We start from the raw sequence: 24331 nt of genomic DNA, 5'->3' as shown, positions 1-24331 counted from the left end.
GAATGTCAGGAAAGCCCAAGCCAGGTGTGGCTTCAGGCTGTGGCCCAGCCGGCCAGGGCTCCCAAGGGGGCAAAGTCAAGAGATTTCAGCACCAGGGACAGGCCCTGCTCCAGGACAGGCCTTGTTAGCCCTACCTCCAAGAACCGTAGGGACAGCGGGCCTAGTGTGGGTCCCCTCACCCCAGTCCGGAGTGGGGCTGCAGCCAGACAGCCCTCTGATACCACAGCCGCTGCCGCAGTCTGCTGCCCCTCCCCAGGAGCCCCATGAGAGTGGGATTTGGCCCCATTTCCTGTGGCCGCACCAGATCTTTGAACTGACCTTTACCTCATCCTGGCAGGCCAGGACAGCCTTTGAGTGACAACGACGTCGCCTCATGCAATTACCGTGCATCACATGAACTGGTCCCCTGCAAATCACCTCGGACCTCGCGCATCTGCTGGCTGTCAGCATCTGCCGGGGGCGCTCACCCGAAAATAATGGAAACCCTCTCGCTATCGTTCGGGAGCAGGTAGAGAGCTAGGACGATTACTGGACATCCTCGCTGACCTTGGCACGGCTCCACAGCCTGCTGCCCTCTCGGCTCACCAGAGACGCGCCGGGAGGGGCTGCTGGGCAGGGGACGAGGACAGTGCCCCAGAGAAGGCCCCTCCCAGCTGGGCCCATCTCGGTCCCCACCCCAGCCCTTGGGAACCTGTCACCTTCGTCTGACCCAGAGTCTGCCTTCAGCCTCCCCTACAGCCAAGTCCCACTCGTCCTCCAAGGCCTGGTTCGCATGTCGCTTCCTCCGGGAAGGGCCGCGGACCCCGGCCCGCCAGGTAGAGCCCGTCCCCCTCCGCTCGGCTTTCAGGGCCCTGGATGCTGCCCTTGGCAAGGGCATCATGACGGCCTTCCTCCGTCTCCTCCACCAGCTCAGGGCTCCTGCAGGGGTGTCACTCAGCACCCCACCCATGCCTGGTGCCCCAATAACAGGTGCTGAGTGAGCAGCGGGGCCAAGGGGTGCACCTGGGGCATCCCCAAGCCTGGCCAGCCACGCCTCAGCTGAGTGGGCTCCTGGGTGGGAAGGCGAGGCCATGGCTGGCACGTCAAAACTGAGGTGACAAACAAGATTAGCACGCAGAGGGTATCGGTGGCCTCTCGGCGTCAGAGATTTCCGGTTTGCCTTCTTTAATTCACTTATCCCCTGGTCTTCAAAGAGCTGCTTGAGGCTCATGGGCCCACCCTGGGCCGGAATTCTGTTGTCCCATGGGGGCCAGGGCCACCTCTACCTCACTGGGCAGGAGCCCTTTCCAGGATGAGGCGGGAGGGGCATTCCCTCTCATTCCTGCCTTCCTGACCCGCCAGCCTGCTCTGCCCTTGGGGCCACAATTCCAGAGGTGACCTGGTGTGGGGAGGTCCCTACTACTACGGAAATGGGAACGGCTACCAATACACGAAACTCTGCCTCAGTTTCCCCAGTCGAAAGGACATCTACACCTCTTGGGGTTGCTACGCACTGCCACGCCAGTGGCAGGCTCGGCCGAGGCCTCAGGCAATGCTAGTCCCCAGGGGCACCGAGAGCCTGCTGCGTGGCGGGGCTCCGCCGGCCGCTGTCTGATTCTGAGGCCCCTGGCTCTTCTCTTACAGAGAGCCACGGAGGCTGAAACACACATTTGGAGAATTAGAACCTGCTTATTTGTTTTACGAAAACATACACGTTTAGAAGGTCAAACAGGAACCCACGATCAAAGCAGGGTTTGGAGTAGAAAGGTAGTCGTCCAAGCACATGCTGATTCTGGGGGGGCCCCGGCCTAGCTCCCCGAGTGTCCCAATGGGCATCAGCTGAGGGTCAGGGGGCCTCGTCGCAGCTGGAACGGCAACAGAAGGGCTTCAGTCCTGCTAGGAATGGGGCATGGCTTCTCACTGGGGTCCTGCACCTGCCCTTGGCTGGGCATCCACGGACCGGACTCTTAGGGTCCCTGAGACTCAGCCACGAAATGAGGTAACGGCGGCACCTGGCTGGGCACTGCGGGCACACTGTGCGCCTCCCGCGGAAGCGGTGCCTGTAACCCTCCGCCAGCGGCGCCGCCCGAGCCTGCTGCATCGCCACTGAGCCGCCCGTGCAGACCTTCCAACAAAGGCTGCTCACCTGCCCTGCTGGGCCCTCCCCTCTCTCCACCTGACACTCTGCTGGCAGAACGTGTCATCAGAGTCCGGGCAAGAGGCAGAGTCCGAAGTCTGGACAAAGAGAAGAGCGGGACGTGGGAGGCGATGACGCATTCTGGGCCAGCCAGTGACCTGGGGGTCACTGCGAGGAGGTCGGACAGACAGCAGGCAGGCCCCGAAGCCCGGGCCCTCAGGAAAGGCACGGCGCGCCGCCCCCGTGCCCAGGACCGCCTCGCCCGCCATCCCGTTCGTTCTCCCCTGACCTGCCCGAGCCTCCAAGCTCAGCTCAAAGGGACACGCCGAGCCCACAGACACCGATTTATTGTTCATTAATAAACACAATTCGGAATCGAATACAAGGAATCTAGACGCCAAGGAGACCGCAGAGACCGTCCTAGTGGCCCATTTCACAAAGGAGAAGACGAGCCCAGAGGGACACAGGTGCCTAAGGACATGACCCGCGGAGTCGTGGGTTCTTTGGACCATTCCCCAGCCTTGGAAAGTCAGCCGCCTGCCAGTCCTCGCTGGGCACCATCAAGGGCTGGTCCAGTGCCAGTACTGCAGGGGACAGAAGTCAGCAGCAGACACACCCACAGCGCCTCCGCCACCTCTCACACCTCTCGCCGTGTGACTGAGGCTTGTCACCTAACCCTCTCCGACTTCGGTTTCCACATCTGTAAAATGGGCCACTAACAGTAGCTACTTAGTACAGCTAGTGTGAAGACTGTATTTGAAAAATCGAATGAGAAGCGCCTGGCACACGGCAGCTACTCAGCGAATGGCAGTGATGGCCATGGTGACCATGAAAACCACATCCCTGACAAGCCTAGTGCTGGCACATCCGGGCCATCAAGGCAGGGAGTCTGACAGGAAGGCAGATGCCAGGTGAACCAGGGGCAGCAGGAGGAGCCAGGAGGTGAGGGAGGCCTCGGCTGCTAGGCGGAGCCCAGAGAGCATTACCAGGGGACGCTGTTAAGAGAAAGGGCAAAGTTCAATCCAGCAAAGGCAGCCTGGGGCCAGCCTCAGGGCGACTGGTCCTGGAGGACATCCTTGGAGCACCCAGGATGGAGAGCCCCCACAACAGCTCCCACAGCTCCCAGTGACTGGACGCTCACCCCCACACCTCACCCACACGTTCACACGGAGTCGAGCCAATCTGAGAGATGGGTCCAAATTCCCGCTCATGATAAGGACCTGGGGTTCGGAGGGGCCGAGCGCCTCGCCCAGGCGCACAGCCTGAATGAGGACTTTTTAACGTTTGTGAAAATATATACAAAAGTGAAGAACACAAGCCACCGGCCGAGGGGAATGATTCTGTTTGGAGTGTGCAAGCCACGAGATGCTCCTCGAGCTCCTAGATGTGGAACAAGCAAAGCGTTAAAGAAAAAAGGTCTAACTCAACCCTTACCCCCCATGACTGCTACAGTGGGAAACTGAGGCACGAAAAGGCGAAGGAACTGGTGGAGCTGGACTCGAAACCCAAGCCCACAAGGGTGCCACCTACCTTTCTGTAGGTGACAGTACCTGCCTCGTGGAGAGAACCAGCCCCAACTCTCCTCCCGCATGAGATGCCTTTGCGCAAGTGCCGTCACCTCTCTGAGCCTTGGGTCCCTTCTCTGTGAGCAGGGACACATCCTGCCAGCCCTAGGGTCATGGGCAACCACCCTGCTCACCACCCAGGGCAGGACCCAGCTCGGCTCGGCCAGTATGGCTCCTCCCAACATCCTTGGGGTGCTGGGGCAGGGCTGCAACTCCACCTGTGAGCCTGGTGAGTAACCCGGCCGCACACGCCTCCTGGTCAGCAGGCGCTTCCTACCAGAGGCAGCATTGTCAGGGGAACCATTAGTTCTGCCCCAGACCCCCACCCTGGCTGCCCTCGACCCCTGCAAGGCGACCCCCGCCCTCTGAGGCAGAGATCAGAAACCCAGCACCAGCTCTCGTCGGGACGCGGACTCGGGCGGCCTCACCGCTGGTCCCTGGGTTTCCCTCCACGTGGCAGTTCCGTTCCTACTCCATCCACGATGGATGCGGGCTGTCGCGTCTCCTTCAACCACCTTTCTGAACAAAGGCCCCTCGTACACGTTACTCGATGGCTTTTTCACTTACCACATACAATGTCAACAACAAACAGAGCTACCTCGGTCTTCTTAACAGCTGCGCAATATTCTGCAGTTGGATAAACCGTATTCTGTCCCCCCGTTTCCTCCCGATGGACACACAGGTTGTTTCTGGCCACGCAGGTGAGCTGTGAACATCTGAACTGTATCTACTGTGCCAGACTACAATACCGTTATTCATCAAAAACACTTGCATCACTGTTACTGACCCATAACAATATTACAGATTTGAACATCGAAAATATACACTATTCAAACATTGCTCTTTTATCTTTTTTTTTTTTTTTTTTTTAATTTGGGGGTTCTACCCAGATTTCACTTGGCGGATAAATGTTCTGAGGCTACATAAGAGTTGGAAACCCTGGATCAGGATCCACAGGGGACTCCAGCCTCCTGTGACCTGTGGCACGAGAAAACACATTCCTCGTTCATCAGGGCTGCCTGAAGGGTGCGGGGCAGGGAGCAGTGGCGGGTGTGTGGGGGCCCGCAGGACTGGGCCTGGGTCAGGAGAGGGAGGGGGCCGCGGCTCAAAACCCTGTGCTCCTGCAGAAACACAGAGGAAACGGTCTGGAGGGACCCGCCATGCCGCCCTGGGGGAACGACCGGCGCAGGCCCGGGACGAGCGTTTGGACTCTGGACCCCGTACGTTCGTGTCCTGGCGGGAATGTTTACAAGGAGGCCACCTACGACTTCTGAAGCCTGAACAGCGGATATGACGAAACAAGAACACACAGTCCACACAGCCCGGAGCAAGCAATCCGCTCTCCTGGCCCCTACACAAGCCCAAACAAGGACCTGCCCCTCTGACCTCCATAAGGGCCCCTCGGGCAGCTGCGGGGCCACCTGTGGGGGGACGGAATGAAGCAACGCAGGTGAGGCTCCCAGCCACCCACAGTCCCTGGCAGCTGCTCTTATGATTGCTACTCCTGGGGACCTGTGCCCCGAGGGCCGATGGTGCCAGTGTGGCCCAGCATCGAGGAGGGGGCCCAACTTCAGACAAGGTCCCCCGGGCCCTGTTCCCTTGGTTCCAAGACCGGCTGGGTGGGGTCTGAGTGGGCTGCCGGTGCACACTGGGCTGAAAGGCCCCACATGGAAGGGTGGCTTGCGGGTGTGGCGGGGTGGGGGGTGGGAATTGCTTTATGAGGCCGCCCTGGGCTGAGGCTGAGCCCGCTCCCTTCCCGCCCCAAACAGGCCTGGCCCAGCAGAGCCCAGCAGAGCCCAGCAGATGTGCTTTACAGGACGCAGTAAATGCCCAGCCGCCTGCCTTTCACATGCAGACGCCGCTGGGACCGTCCTTTGTGCTGGCAGCCCCCGGACCCAGCCCCTACGGCCCCCTGCTGTGCCGGGCCCTGCCTCTGAATGGCTCCCCTTAGGGAGCCCAACTGCCCAAGAATAGGCCCCAATAAAGGGCCTGATGGGGGGACCCAGGCCAGTTACAGCTGTCCCAGGACCACGCCCCCACCCAGCGCGGATCCCAGCAGCTCGAAGGGGGCAGTCTGCATGGCCGCAGAAGCCTGGGCCTCCTGGTCTCCTATATGGGACACTCCTGGCCCAGATGACATCTTCAGACCCCAGTTTCACACCACCGATTTTTGAGGCCCTGCTCCCCCGCCCCCGGCTCCCCACCTCCCGGCCTCTCCATCTGGCACCAGCCTTTCTGGGCGCTGTGTGTCCGGTCTGCCCACACTGCAACGTCAGCTTCAGGGGCAGGAAATGCCGATGGCCCGGTCCCTGCAGCGTCTTTAGAAGAGCAGAAGCGCTCAGGAAGTATCTGTTGGGTGTGTGAGTGACGGATGGGGTGCTGTGAGGGAACCAGGGATGTAGAACCAGGTAGATCGGGGGCGAATCCTGGCTCGGCCACTTTTCTACTTCCGCCAGTCCCTGACCGTCTAAGCCTCGGTCCTCACTTTGAAAAGGGGCTGACGCCCCAACCTCGGGGCCGGCCGTGAAGGTGGCGTGAGCGGTCAAGCAGCCCCATGCGCGGGACAGGCCTCCAACACGACCCTGTTGTTAACCGGCGCCTGGCTGTATTTTACTTTAATAAAAAGTTGCTTCGAAGTGGCCCTGATTTTAAAAGAATTAACAAGAATTCCTATATAGATAACATGAGACAGGAGACTTAACTGTTACACCGCCGTGAGGTCTCGCAGGCACCAAGTGCTGGGCCAGGACCTCGACATACGCCATGAGCCATCACGGCGGCACCTGCCCTGCGCTCCGCTCCCGGCCTCTCACCCCACCCCTCAGACCTCCAGCCTGACTGGGAGCCATTCTTTATTTCATCTTCTCTCCGGCGCCCACAATATCCAATTCATCAGCCAGTCCCATTGGTCCTACTTCCAGACATCTCTTCCGTCCTCTCCGTTCTATCTCCACTGCCACCTCCGTGGTCCAAGCCCCATCGCCTCTCCTGGGCCACCGCAATCGTCTCCCCGCTAGTGACCCAGTTTCTTCTCTTGAGCTCTGTCATCTGCCCCACTGCCGGGCCATTCCCCACTTTGCAGTCAGAGAGATCTTCAAATATTTTAAAAATTGTTTTGGTATAGTATTTTTTTTCCAGCTTTTTAGAGACATAATTGACAAAATATTTGTAATCTAACAATTTTGAATGGGAAAGACATTCGAAGGGCTCAAAAACTTTAAAAATGTTTATACCTGTACACAAAGTTATACAGTGGACTTGCTCCCACCCCTCCCCCCAACCACCCAGTTCTCCCCAACCGCTCGGCCCCCAGCTCTTCACACAGTGAAGCTTTTCTCTCTACTTTCCTTATGCAAACACAGCATCAAGAATCATGCTTGCATTTCCGCCTTTTCCACCCAAAAGATAATACCTTGCACATCCCATTCGCTGACAAATCTACGTGGCAGGTGCGCTCGCCCCTTTTCATACTGCATCATAGGCCACTATATAGTTGGATGGACCCTAATACTCCCATCTTAATGGATATATGAGCTGTTTCCAGTCCTTGCTATTCCAAAAGGCACTGCCATGAATGACCTCGAACGTATGTCATTTCTCACGTAGGAGGTAGGGAAATTCCCAGAAGCGGAACTGCTTATCAGTTGTGGAAGATGACAAATGCATCTTCCACAAACAACGTGTGACAGGGTCCATTTCTACAAACACTCCACAAGAGAACATATTTTCAAAGTTTTGGGGTTTTGCCAAGTTTCTCAAATTGATGAAAAATGGCATCTTGGCATAATTTTAATTTGCATTTCTCTTACTTGAGTAAGACTGAGCATCTTTCAAATGCTTAGGGGTCATTTGTTTTTTCTTTCTGGAGAATTATTTATATTCTTTATGCAAATTTTCTCTTGGGTTGTTGATTCTTTGTTGTTGATTTCTAGATTTTGAGGCATAAGTATAAAGGTCTTCTACTCTAAGATTCCAAAGGAAATCTCCATTTTTCATTTGTTACTTATAAGGTCTCACTTTTCATGTTTAAATTTCTTCCACCCGTAAATCAGATCACACAACGTTCCTGCTTAAAATTTTCGGTGACTTCTCACTGCATTCAGGATAAAATCCAGGGGACCCTCGAGTCCCTGCCCGCTAGGCCATGCTCCCCCCCACGACTCCCCAGTTTTCAGTTCCATGAGCAGGAACGTGCCAAGTGCTCTTCTGCTTCGGACCTTTGCAGTCACTGTTCCGTCTGCCTGGAATGCATGTCCTCGGCGCCCTCACCCTGATCCAGTACAATGCCTCCTCTTCAGAGCTGTCCCTGGACCCCTCTCTAGCACGGGCCAGCCTCATCCCTGTCACACTCTCTGTGCATCCATTTTCTTCACATCGCTCATGCCACTCTGGTGACCTGTTTATTCAAGTTTACTGTCCATCTCCCATCCAGACATGAGCCCCAAGAGACTCTGTCTGCCTCTGTCATAGCCCTGAGGCTCTGGACCCCTGCTCTTCCATAACAAGGTCCTGTCACCTCGAAACACAGCCCAGTGACCCTCTGCTCCATTCCCGCAGGTGCCACCACCTAATGCTCTTGTCTTTCTTTGACAGAGCTACTCTGAACCCTTGAGGTAAAGGGAGTCTAAGGCAGAGGCTAGGAAGGCACTTAAACCTGAACTTCAGGACTGTGCCCCCAGGGCCACAAGGAGGCTCCTAGGTCTGGGGCACCGGGTCACACACTCTCCTTGTGGTGTCGTCTCTGAGTTCCTGACCTCTCAAACGCCCACTGCTTTGCTTTGCAGGACAGTTTGGTTACTATACAGACATGTCTGAGAACCAAGAGGCTCACTTAACTGTCATCTACAGGTAGGTATTGAGTCCAACAAGGTCAGGCCACCAAGCCAAGACCCCCTAGTGACTGTGAGAGCCCAAGCCCTGTGCAGTTAGCGCTTCCTGACTGCTCATCAACATCATGGCAGCACTGGCCTGCAATGCCGCTGACAAGTCTAAAGCCCAGGGTCCACTGGTGCCAACCAGGGTCCTGGCAGTGCCCTCCATGCCATCCTCCTACCGGCTAAACAAGATCAACACAGTCCAAGTGAATTACAATGCCAGTCACATGTAATTTAAACCACCACATGAACAAAAGCCAAAAGAAGCAGGTGGAATTAATTTAACATATTTTATTTAACCCAAAATATATTCAAGTTATTATCAGATCGACATGTGCTCAATATGAAATATAATGCGCTATTTTACATTTTCCTAAGTCTCCGAAATCCGGTGTGCATTTTACGCTCACAGTAAGCACACCTCAGTTCAGGATAGGCGCGTGCCCAGCGCTGAGCGGCCACCCTGTTGGACAACGCAGCTCTAACCAGCAGAGGCCCGGTGCTCACTCAGAGGCGCCGCGTATCTTTGCACAGCCAGGCTGCTACGGGATCCTCCCCAGGCTGATCCTCCCCAGGCTGATCCTCCCCAGGCTGATCCTCCCCAGGCTGATCCTCCCCAGGCTGATCCTCAGGTCGCCGGGGCGGGGGCGGGGCCAAGGCAGCAGCCCCGCCCCTCCCGGCCCCGCCCCGGCCCGGGCAGCGGCCAGAGGCGGCTGCAGGGACCTGGCTGACCTGCTTTCACGGCGGCCGACGCAGCTCACTCACCTCGCCACCGCCTCCACGGAGCCGGCGATCGGCGCACCGCCGCCCTCGCCGCCGTCGTACAGCACACCCGAGATGTCGAGCAGCACCCCGCGCACGCCAGCCAGCCGCTCGCCCCAAGCGGCCATTGTGCCCAGCCTTGCACTCAGTTTCCGTGTCCCCACCTATGACTGGAAACTGCGGCTGCGCTCGTCGCGCAGGGGGTCCTGGGAAGTGTAGTCTGGTGGGGGGGGGTCGGGGCCTGCGGGGGAGGGGCGGGCGCTGCCTCGGGCCTTGGCTTGCGTGCTCCACAAATGGGCGCCTTCTCCGCAGGAGTTAAGTGGGCATATTTCAGAGCAAGGCAGATTGAAGCAAAGAGACACCTGTAAAAGTAGCAAAAAATTAAAGAGAATGAGTAGTACCAGTACTTCGCTGGTGTTCGCTCATCCTTTGGCCGGAGTGGGACAGCCAGCCCTAAAAGCGATGGAAATAGTTGCATCATTGACGGGAGACTCCTGCACCTGGGAAGAGATGCTAAGGAAACGATTCTAAAGCCGATGGCTGCAGTTTAAACTGCAATGGCAAAACAAGCTGGAAGAAAAGTAAATATTCAAGGATGGGAATTGTTTAAGAAATAACATGGCTACTGAAAGAAACATGCCATCAAAGATGAAGACTAGGTAACAACATGGAAAATGCTCATATTACGACATTATATGAAAGAGCAGAATACAAAACTGTATGTAGACAACAGCCCTGCCCAAATAAGGATGCGTCGGAATAGGGCTGGGAAGAAAATGGGACTATTGCACTGTGTTAGGCCAGTGAGATTTTGATGAATTTTTACAATCCATTTAATGTTACATCATTTTTGCAATAAGTAAAAATTGATAGAAAAGAAGAATGTCCTTGACTGTCCTTGACCCTTCGAAGTATTTAAATTAAAACTTGAGGGGCATTTGAAATCTTTCTTCCAAATTGTCATCAGTTCGGCTCAAATAAAATCTTAGAAAAATTCAAAATAAATAAATTGCAACTTGAAAAAATTTGACTTCTGGCCTGACTTAACTTTGAAGTTTCCAAAGAAGAGGCTCTTGATTCACAGATAAGATGAAGAATTTGTCAGAATATTGAAACTTCAGCCCAGTTCAATGAATTGTACATATCATGTTGATAAGTTTATTGGGGGAACTATTGATTCTATAGGAGAAATATAAAAAGTAGCTCCTGCCCTTTGAGGATTTACAATCTTTTGGGGTGAGAAAATAATATTATATCTTATATTGGCCATGGTTCTCAGTCACAGACAGTAGAAACCACTCCAGCTAGAGGGGTATGTTTGCACGAGGAATTAAGGAGCTTACAGATTTCCTGGGGGGCTGGGAGACCAAGCTCAAGCTCAAGCACTACACAGCCAAGAGCTATGCAGTCGAGAGAAACGCCCAATTGCACTGCTCCATTGGGACCAGTGCTCCATCATGTGGCTTCTAAGATGCCAGGGGACCTTCTATCAGGCTGACAGTATAGCTCCCAAAGAACCAAACTCCCCACCACCATGCCCTTGAAGATTCTTTCTCTACTTGTGGCCACTGCCTCATTTTCACCATGTCTGGCTTGGTGGAACCTAATCCAACCTGCAAGGGAGTCTGGGAAATGCAGTTTTAGCCTTTGGGATTCTGTGGTGTAAGAGCTGAGTGAGTTAATCTGGAGAATCGGCTACGAGCATCATGAAATCCATACACGTGTATTGAACTTCTACTCTCTGGGTTCAGTGGGCTCCAGGGGTGCAAAAAAGGTCTAAGGTGGGATCACTGCCTTTGAGGCAAGAGTGGGCAAAGAACGAGACATACACCTTTCAGATTACCAACCCAATGTGTGCCAAGCACCAGTGAATGACATAAACATGGCCAAGAGGATGGGCTCTACAGGCCATGGAGGGCAGCAGTGGTTTCTGAGAAGAGGAGCAGCCTGAAATAGACCTAAAAGAATGGCTGGGCCTTAGCTTTATGCCGAAGAGGAGGAGGAGGAGGAGGAGGAGGAGGAGGAGGAGGAGGAGGAGGAGGGGAAGGAGGAGGAGGAGGAGGGACCCTTCCGCCAGTGGCGGTGAGCCTTTGCATAGTTCTCCCCTCCACTAGCAGCTCTCCGTGACATTGAGAAAATCACTTTCTGTATCTAGGACTGTGGCAGGCAGAACAGCCCCTTGAAGATGTCCGTGTCCTAATCCTTAGAACCTGTGTCTATGTTACCTTACATGGCAAAAGGGACTTTGCGGATGCGATTAAGCTACGGATCTTAAAATGGGGAGATTAGCATGATTGCCCCGCATGGATGGCCCATTAAAAGCATAAGTTGTTCCACAAATGCAAAGGATTTCCCCTAAGGACGTTGGATCCGTGGTGAACCCATAGCCATGTCTAAACCTTTCTGGATCCTATTCTTTTCAGCCTAGCCTGCACCACTTCATAAGGTAAAGGTTTTCAATCCATCTGAATCAGACTGGGAGCTTCGGGTTCATGTATTGGGCTACCTTTTATTCCTTTCAGCTCTTCAGCTTGCTAAACGCCAGGGTGCTAATGGGCGCAAAGACAATGCTGAGTGTGCCCAAACTTTGGGGCAGGGCAAAGACCAGACAGCCTGTATCCCTACAGTGAGATAAAGGCTGTGCCAGTCAGGGTTCTTTGGCCTGTGCCATGGTATCCTGTTAGGCAGTACTTGGGCTCAATTATCATCTCAGAGGTCCTCTTACAGGCATCTCAGCTAGTGTATAACTTTGTAAGTAACCGCAATAGGACTTCGCCCTGGGCCAGGAATTTCCTTGATAAGAATCTTATTGAACCAGGCGGGCTCTGATACCTTACTTCCTAGGTTCAAGTCTCAGCTTCACCACTTCCTAGCTTTGGGGTTGTGGGCCAGTTAGCTGAGTCCTCTAAGCTCGGTCTTCTCAATTGCAAATCGGGGGTAATAATAGTGCCTGCTTTGTGGGGTCACGGGAGAGATTTAAATAAATAACCCAAAATAAGCAAAAAGCTTGACCAAGTGGTCCAGAGCAAGTACTTGAGAAAGAACAGCTATTTATTGTCAATACAGTCATTATCGGGGGCAATTAACATGCATTCTACTAACTATTATAACCCACAGCTTTACCGTCTTCTTTGATGCTTCCTTGACATTTCCAAGACAAAGATGTTGGTTCCTTTTTTAATCTGTTGATTTGCAAGAAGAAATGCTGATTTCTTAAAGCGAAATAAGTTGCCTAAAGACTTTTCTTTTGGTGGCCCTGGGGGGAAGGGTGGGAAGGCTGCACTTCGAGCTTTCACCAATCAAAGTCTCCGAGGTGGGGTTTTTAAAGGAATACTTGCTCTGCTTGGCAGGCAGAGTTCAAAGCCCTGGTGGGAAATAGGAAGCGGTGGTCTTTAATTGTAAATGAACTCTCCAGCAACACGGGGTGTAGGGTCAAGTAAACAGTTAGCAACTGATTCTGCTGCTATCAGTAGTTTTTAATGCCAGCACCTTCCGCTTCCCGTTCTGTAGACCAATTTGAGCTGAGGAAGTGCACCTTGGAGAAAGCTGGCAGAGGTGATGAGTAACGAGGCTGCCCACACGGCTGTACCCCAGGTTGACTTCCTCCCCTTTGTTGCCGCCTTTCTGCCTTATGAAGCTGTCTCTTTGGCATAGATGTCCTACCCTGTGGGCTGGCCCAAACCACGGGATTTTTAACTAGGGAATTTAAGTTGTATTTTATTTCAGGAACATGAGATTTTATCTAAGGTGCTTTAATGAGGCTCATCATACTGCTCTCCCTCTGCATAAACTGCAAATTTTTTGCACTGGTGACGCCGTTCATGGCTGAGCAGCAGCTCCTCAAGGCTGCGCTGGAATTACAGGCCGCTTTGTTTGTGGACTAGCTCAGGAAGCCAGGCACCATTGATTTGCATCAGTGCCTTTGCCTTCCCCTTAAAAGATACTATCTAAACTGTGGAATTCATTAAATAGCCCCAGAAATGGATCAGGTTATTTAACACAACATCCCTAATGGCGCAATATCTCAGCTGTCTGCACTGATAGCGAACATTGTCTTGGATAGTGTTATCAGCTCAGGACACCCGCTATGAATATTGATCCCGAGCTTGTTACAGCCATCACTTGCCATCAGGACAGGTCAGGGGTGGAACCCACCTAACATCAAAGCAATTTAAAGACAGCACTCAGGCAGAATTTTAATGCCCATGCTGAAAAAACAAATCGACTCCATGCACAGAGGGAAGGGGGCTTGCTGGATGTGAGTATATTTACTGCATGGGAATACCTTTGGTATGAACACATGTGTGAGGATGTTAGCAAGTCGACACACTGCCAGATTTTACCTACAGAAGGTCTCACTGCCTCCTGGGTGTTTACAAAGCAGGTGGCCAGCAAAATAAATCCCTAAGGCCCTCTCTCTCCTCACCAAATTGAAGAATTTAGCCTGTTTCTAGGGTAGGGGGTTTCTCTGGAAGTTAGGTGAGTAAAAGGGAGAATTTTTCTAACCTTTGATTTTGGTGGGAGACTCTGCAGGGCTTCCTCTGTGCCAGTTACTTCCAGAAGCCAAGCGCTAATTTGAGAGTTCACATAATCCTGTCCCACACTGAACAATACACATCAGAAATGTTGGGAAAATGAAAGGCAAGAACAATTTAAACGTAACTAAAAGAAGTCCTGAAAGATACAGCCTCAAAGCTGTATCTTTACAGCTTGTGGCTTTTAGGTGTTCTCGACTTTCCAATTTGTTGCTTCTCCCTTTTCAGCTCCTTTTCTATACTTAAGACCTGTGGACCTCAAAGGAAAAATGATTCCTGTCAAAGGAAAGATGATTCATATCATTTAAACAAAAAAAAATTTGAAGCAGTTTATAAAGTGAAATGAAAATGCCCCCGATTGGGGCCGCTCTCGGCCGTCTGCACCTTCCCTGTCTTTCTGGTTGGGGGAATGAGGTGGCCTCCGGAATGCCGGCCCACTTTCCAATGAAAATGGCCTGAAGGTTTCTTACAGAATAGATCAGAAGAGGGACGGGAGCTACTTTAAGGAGGTTCATTTCTAGCTACCCTGAAGAACCTAAATTTGAAAAATATGAATGTGGGTGTTAAAAAGTAAAAGGGGGCTGGGATCAGTATGGGGCGGGAGGGAGAAAGAAAAGGAAGATTAAAGAAACAATCGAGTGAGAACTGGGTGAGAAAGAGTTATCAAAACAGAATACAAAGTACCCTATCTGTATTCAGGAAGGTTCTGTGCTTTGCAATCCAGGTTCCCGGGTGCTGAAGTTAAATCCAGGGCTGTCTTGTCTTTGGTTTCACACCGCGGGCGTTGCTCTTGGTGGGAGGTGGTCCAGTGGGCTTGGGCAGGGCACTTCCTTTCCTGACATCCTTTTAAAGCACAATTCATCTTGGCTTTAGGACTGGAGCAGGCTTGAATTTCGGCAGGGCTTTCAAGTCCCCAGGGAATACAGTGGCCACCTCTGGGAGGAGCCCAGAGGTTTGAATGAGAAAAGCTACAAGGACCTGGCCTGTTAGGCCTTCTTTTCAATAACAAATGGGATTAGCCGCCCCCAGCACTTTGAAGAGAAGGTTTCTCCTCCCCTTCCTACTCCTACCTGCTTGGACAATATTAATTGCCAAGCCATTGTTTGAAAACCCCATGGGGTAGGGAAGAAAGGACAGCAGCATTAGAGGTGTTTCTGGGCCGAGAGGCTGGGAGAAGCCTCACAATTGACCGCTGAGATAAATGCTTTGCGCTCACAGACTGCTCCCCGAGAGACAGAAGGAAAAGGAATGTTAAAAGAAGGGCGGCTGGTGGGAGCTCCCCGAGGACTGATGTTCGCCATCCCACCGGAGTCCGTAGGGCGGATGGGGCCTTTTCCATAGTCTCTGTTCCCTGATCTCAAACTCAAACCAGACTTTTTTTTTTTTTTTAACCCTTTTCTTCTTGGGGCTGGGAAGGGGATGAGGGTCAAAGGTAGAACCTGATTCCCAGAGACCCAATTTCTGTTACAAATGACTGAATCTGCGACGGAGATGAAGGCACGGAGGGCGTCGAGGGGTCGAGCTTGGCGTCTCAGCAAGCCCAGGCAGCCACCCTCACCTGGCTCACCTGGCTCTGAGTCCGGAACCCGCCAAGGTTTCCGAGGCGGCGGTGCACCTTGGCAGGGCTCAGATCTCTCTCCAAAACCCCTGCCCCGGGGTGGAAGGGAAAGCTTTGGACACAAAGCAGGATTCTCTATCTCCACTTCCGGGATAGCAGGATGTACTGGAAAAGTCTAGGAGAAGACGTGGGTTCGAATCCAACCCGTGTCAGCAACCAACAGTGACCCTAGGCAATTCCTTGTCTATGAATCTCAATTTCCTCATCTTTAAAAAGGGGATTATTCAGTCTTGCCAGGCCACGCCCATCTCTCTGAGAATCAGGTGAGATCGCGCGAGTCCACGGCTCTTTGTAAACTGGGAGAACACGAAAGCTTAAATCCGAGGCATCCGGGCTTGAGGCCGTCTCTGTGGTTTACCCGCGGGGCAGGTGAAGTGCTGAGCGTTGCCTTGAAGTAATCAGTCCTGGCCTCGATCGCACAGGCCCCGCAAAGGCGCACTGCGCAAAGGGCGCAAGCCTCAGTCTGTGCGTGTGTGCTGTGGGGGTCCCGGGGATGAAAGCGTCCGGCCCTCCCTCCCTCCGTCGCGCACACCCGTAGTCCCTGCGGGGTGGGCGGAGGCGCGTGGAGCCCGTGGCGCTCTCCAGAAGCCGCGCGCGCACGCGGAGCGGAGGCGCCCCGTGCCAAGGCGAACCGCCGGGGTGAGGCGCGGGGCAATCTAGGGACCCGGGCGAGAGAGTCCTGCACGTGGCGGGGACCCGGGCCGCGCGAGTGCCAATCCGCACGCAGCCCCCTGCGGACCTCTCCCCGCCCCGCCTCCCCGCCTCCTCCCCAGCTTCACTTGGCCGCCCCGACCCTCCGATAGGCTGGAGAGCCGCGGCCGAGCAGCACGCGAAGGCGAGCACCGGCGCAGCCACCCCCGACCCCGCGCCGCCGGCTCCCGGCCCCCGCCCCCGGCGGCGGGCATGCTGGCATGGCAGGACGGCGGGGCCAAGGCGGCTCCCTCCCAACACAAGATCTCCTTCTCCGTCCTGGACATTCTGGACCCGCAGAAATTCACCCGCGCTGCGCTCCCCGCCGTGCACCCTGCTCCCCGGGAAGCCAAGAAAAGTTTGGCAGAGGACGAAGCGGGGAAGGACGCCAGCTCCGGGGACCAGGCCCTCCCGCGGGAGACCCCTGGTAAGGATGCGGTGAGGCCTCCCGCCCCGGGAAGCCCCAGCTCAGACGATGGGATGGAGAGGTGTGTGTGTGCGTGGCAGGGGGCGGGCGAAGCCAGGGACCCGCTGAGAGGCCTCTAGCGGCATCTTCCCTAGAGAGAGAAGGTGCACAGGGCGCAGTGTAGCCCCTGTCTTGGAATTGTACTGAGACAGAAAGGAGGCCCCCGGCATCCCGGGTGAGGGATTTCCCGCAGAAGCCCCATCCCCGCTCACCCGCCACGCGAGTAGGCATCCCGGCTCTGATTCGCTCGCAGTGGAAACTAACACCCAGTGTCCGCCGTGCCCAGTTTCATTCATTTACTGGCATTTACTGCGTCCGCCACGTGCCAGGACCGAGACTAGAGACTGGGATAAAAGCTAGAAAAACCTAAGAACTTGCGAGGTAGACAGCATGATTAAAACATCGCCCCATTTTATGGATGAGGGAGCTGAGGCTTAATCAGGTGTCGAGGGCTTCGCGAGTAGCAAGGTCAGGTTTACGCACCCAGTACCCCTCTTCCAACCATCCAGAGACGCCGCAGCCCCAAAAGCTCACTCTCCTCGGACCTCGTCGTGGACTGGGCTGGGGCAGGGAGTGGGGCGGGGGCGGGGTGCTCGGAGGCTTTCGGTCCTTTCTCCGGGACTCTGTTTGACTTACTCCTAACTCTTGTGGACACCTGATGAGGGGTCCAGGAAAGTCCGTGTCTGGAAGGAAAGACAAAAGACAGCAGGACCTGTGCTGCGTGGGGAGTGGGCACGAGAATCCGGGGAGTGACGCCGGGGTTCAGGGGAGCAGGCCCGAGACAGGCTGCAAGCCGCGCCTCCTCGCGTCTCCCCGCCCCAAGTTTGGCGCTGGTTGTCTGGGGCTCGGGGCGCCTCTGGCGGCTGCGCCGGGGCTCCGGCGGTCAGCTCAGGGTAATTGTTCAGATCGCCCCTCGCAGGGGCCGCGCTCCCCTCCCCCACCCCATGATCGATATTCTATTACTGGCGCCTGCATATCTCCTGCCCACAGCTTGCAGGTACCGACTTCAAACCCCTTTCCCTGTCTGATCCTAATATTGTTCGATTAAAACTTACCTTTAATAGATGACATCTATCGATCCGGCCCCGCACAAATCTGAAACTCTATTAACACGGCAGGAGAGAGAAGATGGGAAAGGGAGAATTTCACTTTAAGGGAGGGGGGGCTTAATAACTTCTTTTTTAATTGCTAGGAGTCCCAGACTAAAATAGGGTTCTAGGAACTGGGGAGACACAGCCCTAAACGCACTTGACATCTCGATGTCTTAATGTACAATGATCCTACCCGCCCCCCCATCAGGTTGTCCAATAGGTCATTATTTTTTCTTAACGCGGGGTGTCATTCATTCAATATACACTTCTTGAATGCCTACTAAGTGGCAGATGAATAAAGGGCAAGGGGGCACTGCACCCCTAAACCCCAACTCTTAGGAAGGGCTTGCTAGGGCGTGTGGGGGAAGGGCGATGCGGAAGAGGGGCAGAGCTGAGGGCTGGGTCGGGGGAAGAGCCGCGTGCCCTGGGGAGGACAAGGAGGTCTGGGGACCGGGACAGGCTAGATGGTTCCGGGCTTCTGGTCACTGGCTCCTTCTCCCACAGATGCCGCGGGGCGAGGCGCGGGGGCGGCGTCCCCGCTGGAGGGCTCGGAGGCGGAGGAGGCGGAGGCCGAGGAGGAGGACGCGGAAAGGCGGCTGCATCCGGAGCGGGCGGCGGCGTTGGCGGCGGGGCAGCGCGGCGCGGGCTGCCTGGCCCGATCCCCCGGCTCGCCGTGCTCCCCGCGGCCCCGACGCCGACGCTCGGAGCCCAGCTGCGCCAAGCCGCGGCGCGCGCGCACCGCCTTCACCTACGAGCAGCTGGTTGCCTTGGAGAACAAGTTCAGAGCCACGCGCTACCTGTCCGTGTGCGAGCGCCTGAACCTCGCGCTGTCGCTCAGCCTCACCGAGACGCAGGTCAAAATTTGGTTCCAGAACCGCAGGACCAAGTGGAAGAAGCAGAACCCCGGGGCCGACGGCGCGGCGCAGGCGGGGGGCGGCGCGCCCCAGCCCGGGGCGCCGGGGGCGCCGGGGGCGGCGGCGAGCGGCGGCTGCGCGGGGGGCAGCCCGGGCCCCGCAGGCCCGGGCGCGCTTCCCTTCCAGACTTTCCCCTCCTACTCTGCGGCCAACGTCGTGTTCCCGGCCGCCGCCTCCTTCCCGCTGACGGCCGCCGCCGCCGGAGGTCCCTTTGCGCCCTTCCTCGGGCCCTCCTACCTGACCCCTTTCTATGCCCCGCACCTGTGAACCCGGAGCCCCTCCGGGCCCCCACTCTGTCGGGACTCACGAGTGAGGGGCGCTGACGCGCAGGGGTCGCCCCCTCCTGGCTGCTCGCGGGTCCCCTGCCAGCTGCCCCGAGGCGCCGCCAGAGGGCAGGGAGAGGCCGACTGGCAGCCGCGCCCCCACCTGCCGCCAGGACCCCCTTATCCGTGCAGCCCTCAAGGGCGGAGTGCGGGGTGAGGGAGATCCGCGGGATTTGGATTTAAAAGCGGCCTCCCATCTTCCCGCCCCTGGACCTGGCTCTTCACTCTCGGACAGGCTTCATTCACCAGTTCGAGGACTCTCTTTGAGGATCTGGGTGTTGGCGCCGAGACCTCCAGCCCGCCAGCTGCTCTCTCCTGGGGTGGAATCCTCGAAGATTTCAGCTATAGGGTAAAGAGCTGTCCTTTCTCAGAGCCGATTGTTTCCGTATTCGTACTTGATGACTGGCCCACGCCCAGCGATTACCCCTCTGAGCACACACGACCGGGTGCAATGGCCAGTGTTTCAAATGCATAAAACTCAACGGTTTTAGAGCTTGCTTTAGGATTCAAACTTAAGCAGTATTCTTGTTCCAGGCAAACTCCCCGCAGGCTATTCCTGAGACAATGGGTCCTTTATTTTTCTGAGAAGACCTGAAGTTCGGGCTGGGAGATCTAACTGCCTTGCAGCTAGACTTGACCTGTGGAAGCAGATACAAGCAGATAGATACATTGTGCTGCTCCACCAGGTTCTGGGGGCAACCTTGACAGACCACAGCAGCGGCCCCAAATGCCATTATGAAAATTATAATGAAGGGACCAATGGTTCAACTAAAATCTCGAGGTCTGCGCATGAGCCTATTTTTCTCCCCAGTTTTATTGCCATGTTATTGATAAGACTGCCTGTACTTCGATTTGCAGTATTTGATACTTTAAAACTTCAGTCCTGGCTAATGTATCTGTCTCAGAGATTCCTAGGCTCCCAGTGGGAAGCAGCCATGGGGGACAGCTAGGTCCCCAGCAAACCCGTGAATCAGACTATTTTTTAAAAGCACAAACTCAATATATTTAGAGCTTCATCTAAGATTCTGACTTAAAAGCACACAGACTCTTCATGATGGCACAGTGAACAAGCAGAAGGTTGTAAGGGGCTGTGAAAGAAATACTTCTCGGGCATAGAGAGCTTCTGTGGAATCAGACAGCATATTCATAATGGATTCAACTGCAGGAACTTAATACGTGGATGCGTATTTTAACTACTGCTTTTATTATCTCCCCTAAAAAATTAATTCTTCTGTAAAATTCTCTTGCCAGCTTTGTTTGGAATGCTCTTCTTTTAGTTTTCTGTGTAACGTGATTTGTAGCCCATGTCAGAAACCCAGACATCCCCAGCCAGGTCACGTGTTTCATTCTCACCTTTATTTGATTGAGGCCCACTGATATCTGCATGGATGCCATGTTCCTTGAACATATAATGGTCATCTTGAAATATCTAGTTCTCTTATGATCAAGAATGATAGAAAATATCGCCCCTTTCTCTCACATTGAACAAAAACTTCATCTACGGCCATGCCACCTTGAATAAGCCCGGATCCCATCTGATCTCGGAAGCCAAGTAGGGTCGGGCCTGGTTAGTTCTTGGATAGGAGACCATCTAGGAAGACCAAGTGCTGTAGGCTAAAAAATAATAATAATAAGTAAATAAACAAAGACTTCATGTGATTCTCACAAGATTTGAGAATAAATATTATTTGCTAATTAGACTTCTTTTCATTCTAAAAAATAAAAGTGTGCCCCCCCCAATGCATTGTACTTTCTAAAAGACCACTGATGCCAGAAGAGATTAAAAATGCGGTTACTGTAGTAGTGACTATTATTCACTTTACAAGTTGCTAAACACTCCCTTGATAACTATGAGTTGGTTTCCCTAAAGCAACATTCCATGCGTCGAGAACAGGCAGTTCAAGTGTACAGAGGCAAGATCTGTAACAAGGCGGAATTTCTGTAATGCACAAGACATTTCACTCCCCTCAGGTACCAGAATCACTGAAGACTCCAGTAAGAGAGGGACTAGGGCGCGGGTGGAGGCTAACCTGTTTGCGGACTAGCATGGAATGCTGTAATTCCTGGCCTTGTTTCTACAAATTTTATCAGAGTCATGCTCTGAAGTGTGTGACTTTGGACTTCTGCTTCTTTAAAAGGCCAGTGTCTTTCCAACCAAATCCTTAGACTCAATCTATTGGTGTGTTTGTCTAATAAATTTTTTTGGTAATGATTTCTCATTGGATTATTTCTTGTTCTCTAATTAGCAAAGCTCTTAACTAATTTTATAAATATGAGAGGTTGTCTATAGGTCCCCCCTCCCCCCACCAGCTAGCATTCACGAATAGAGCCTATTTATACCCTACCACTACTTTCTCATGCCATCCTTTTCGGACCATGGCTAAACATACAGGTTGTGGCTACACTTGTAGCCAATATATACAAAGACACATTTAGGGCCTCTTCACGGCAAAAGCAACTTTACAGAATTTTTATTAGTGGCTACAAATTAAATCATTACCTACCTACCTATCAGATTTCTAGAGTATTAACTCCTAGACTTATTTTACAAGTTCTTAATAGCCCACAAAGAGCCTGGTAGATTACTTTTCAGACTTGGGCCATGCACTGGTCATAGATTTCTGATGTTAAAAGGTGGGCATTTTAGACTCCCAGTTGAAACTGTGTAGTCAAGGAGCCTTACATGTGAGGGAGTAGAGAGCATTTCTAGTATTGAGAGACCCCCATCCATTTTGTGGGCTCAGATCAATTTAGTGTATTTGCCTTTTCAGAAATAACCTGTAAGAACCTATCTAACTAGCTTTTAAAGTTATGAGTAGGCTAACATAAGAAATTCTTCAATAAATGCTAAGCACACTTAAAAACGTGATACCACCTTAAGATCAGTTGCAGGGAAGCGTGTAAGAGCTTAAGTAGTGTGAAGACACAGACTTAGGGGAAGAAGGTGCGTACCCCTCCCTCCCTCCAGGGGGAGGAAAACTCAGAAAGACCTGGCCTGTAGAGACGGAGAGCGAGGCTCAGAGACACCCATGAGGGTTTCTGCTGGGGTTCAGTGAGAAAGCCACTCTTGCCACTTGAGGCCCCTGGTCTCTGAGTGGCCCGGTGCAGAGCTACTTCCACCTCTCTGTTGAAATGGAACTTGGCAATTTGCCCATCTCGTTGGGCCTCGATGTTCTCACCACGGTGCCTGGCTCAGAGGACTAAGAGAAGAGTACAGGAGAATTTATGTGGAATGCACTTAGCTTAGTACCTGGCACAGGGAAGGGCGTTATCGTCCCAGCTTAAGCCGGGAAGAATATGACTCTGTACCTGGCCCAGCTATCTTATTTACAAAATTTTTATTGCTGTTTAATAAATGTACAGAAAACTGAATGTATGAGCTGCAAAAACGTCGGTGGGTTTTCATAAGCAGAACACCTTTATAATCAGCACCCAGAGCGAGAAACGAAATGTTACGAGCGCCCAGAACCCCCTTGTATCTCCTTCCAATAATTATCTCCCCAAAAGTACCCACTGTCCTGACTTCTAACAGCATACTTTAGCTGTGCTTATTTTTTTTTCCTTTAATTATGAAACTTGAATCCTATGTTATGTACTCTCTGCGTCTGGCCTCCTTGGCTCAATGTTATTTGCGAGTGTCGCCCATGTTGCTGTAGATGCAGTACTTGTAGATTATTCCTGCTTATTATTGTTGGCATGTTATTGCACACACGTGCCACAACTTATTTATCCATTCTACTGCTGCTGGGTAGTTGAATACTTTGGGGCCATTTTGATTAAACAGTTTTATATTTATTTTTCCATAAATCACTTTCCACTGTGGTTACTGGCTATGCACATGTTTACCTTTCGTAGATGGGCTGATCATTTTTCCCGGTGTGATTGTAGCAATTACATTCCTACCTACAATGAGTGAGAGCTCCAGGTGTTCCACGTACTCCCAACACTTAAGTTTGACCACCTTTTCCATTCCAGTGATTCCGGAAGGTATGTAGTAGTATCACACTGAAGTTTTAATTTTCATTTCCTGATGGGTAATGACGTCGACTACCTCTCCACATGCCCATTGGCCACTTCCATTTTGATGAAGTAAGTATCTTGTCAGATCTTCTGCTCACTGAGTAACCCCCTCATTTACCGGTAAAATAAACTGAGTCTTAGAGAGGCACGACTTGCCCAAAGTAACCCACATTACCTAAGAAACTCACTCAGTGAGGTTAGATGAGTTGCCCACGGTCACACAGCTAGGAAGAAAGGAGCAGAGCCTGAAACCTGAGCCTAACCACTCCAGGGTGATTCACTTTGTACATGGGGCTGCCATCATGCGGGAGATTCGATTAGAAATAGTTTTAAATGACTGAGAGCTGTTGGGGCATTTTGTAGTTACGGGTAAAGCGTCAGTATTGGAAAGAAAGGGTATTTCATTGCTTTTCCCTCCTTCCCTTTCCCCCTTCTTTCCTGCCATAAAGTGTACCGAGTACCCATTCTGTACCCACAACTGTTTTGAGTGATGGGATATATTCAGGCAAAGGGGGTCCCAGGTGCAGGGAAGGTAAGACCATAGCAGTTTGTGGAACTAAAAGGAGGATGGTCTTCTCTCTACCACTTACTAGCTCTGCAATCTTAGGCTGGTTTCCTAAATTTTCTAAGCCTCTGAGAGGCACATAGTGTGTTTTTGGTACATGTTAAAGTTCCTATTGCCAAATTATAAATTGTCATACTTAGGTGACCCCAAGGCTTGGAACTGGGCCCCAGGTGGGGACATCATTTTAAATAAACCGTTCTCCCAGGCAGCTTCTGATCACACAGAGGTGCCCTGCAAGATTCCCTCCCCCTAATGTGTCCCCACCCCCCACAAAGAGCACTGGGGCAGGAGATGACAGTCCACACAAAGGATTCTAGTGGACAATCGTGCAAAATGACTTTAAAAAAAAAAATCGATTCCCTTCTCATGACTTATTCTCTTACGGGTATTTTTCATACATTTACAAAAGGGACCGATGTCTCTTTAGTTCTAAATAACCTGTAGATCCTAAGGTGGGGCTGGATCTTGGGGAAATTTAGACAACTCTCTTGGAAGTCCATAGTCATGAGGTCTAACGTGACCACAAATGTGCAGGAAGGTTTTAAAACAACTTAAAAAACAGTTTACTCCTTTAAAAAAAATTCCATTCTTCCACTAATCCACTTTTCTGGGTCTAGTTTTGCACAGCAGGCTTTTTGGGGTACATCATCATGCCTGACTAAGTTACTCTAAGGTCCCAGGAATTCAGATACTGAATTCTGATTAACCGACTCTTTGACCCTTAAAAACCCCATTTATCTTCAAGCAAGATTTTGATAAAATCTTTTTAAAGACCAACATTCAAGTAGATCT

At 52.7% G+C, this 24331-nt stretch overlaps 2 protein-coding genes and 1 pseudogene across 4 annotated transcripts in view; 2 read left to right on the top strand and 1 right to left on the bottom strand.

Moving 5' to 3' along the window:
- LOC107500587 (phospholysine phosphohistidine inorganic pyrophosphate phosphatase) overlaps nt 1-9538 on the bottom strand; it is a 79445-nt gene extending 69907 nt beyond the window's left edge. For 2 of the 3 annotated variants that reach the window (XM_016125989.2, XM_036222744.1), the window contains exon 1: nt 9321-9485. In XM_016125989.2, the coding sequence (XP_015981475.2) occupies nt 9321-9445 (125 nt within the window). In that variant the 5' untranslated portion in view covers nt 9446-9485. Of the gene's footprint in view, nt 1-9320 lie in introns of all 3 variants that reach the window. The other variant, XM_016125988.2, reaches the window with a different exon arrangement.
- A 6835-nt stretch (nt 9539-16373) lies between these two features.
- NKX1-2 (NK1 homeobox 2) lies at nt 16374-19019 on the top strand. Its single transcript, XM_016125985.2, has 2 exons — nt 16374-16587; nt 18222-19019. The coding sequence occupies exons 1-2, from the start codon at nt 16374-16376 to the stop codon at nt 18896-18898; spliced, it is 891 nt and encodes a 296-aa protein (XP_015981471.2). The 3' UTR covers nt 18899-19019.
- Nucleotides 19020-20450: 1431 nt separating this feature from the next.
- LOC118604891 lies at nt 20451-20570 on the top strand (annotated as a pseudogene).
- The last annotated feature ends 3761 nt before the right edge of the window (nt 20571-24331 follow it).

Source organism: Rousettus aegyptiacus, unplaced genomic scaffold (genome assembly GCF_014176215.1).
Source record: "Rousettus aegyptiacus isolate mRouAeg1 unplaced genomic scaffold, mRouAeg1.p scaffold_m13_p_6, whole genome shotgun sequence".
NCBI classification, from domain to species: Eukaryota; Metazoa; Chordata; class Mammalia; order Chiroptera; family Pteropodidae; genus Rousettus; species Rousettus aegyptiacus.
The sequence above is the reverse complement of the archived record's forward strand: the minus strand, read 5'-3'. Positions and strand labels throughout refer to the sequence as shown.

Bases quoted from the DNA above. Each gene is read 5' to 3' on its own strand.
- NKX1-2 (XM_016125985.2), top strand. From the start codon at position 16,374: ATGCTGGCATGGCAGGACGGCGGGGCCAAGGCGGCTCCCTCCCAACAC. The intron at 16,588-18,221 runs GTAAGGATGCGG...CTTCTCCCACAG, and splicing joins CCTCCCGCGGGAGACCCCTG to ATGCCGCGGGGCGAGGCGCG.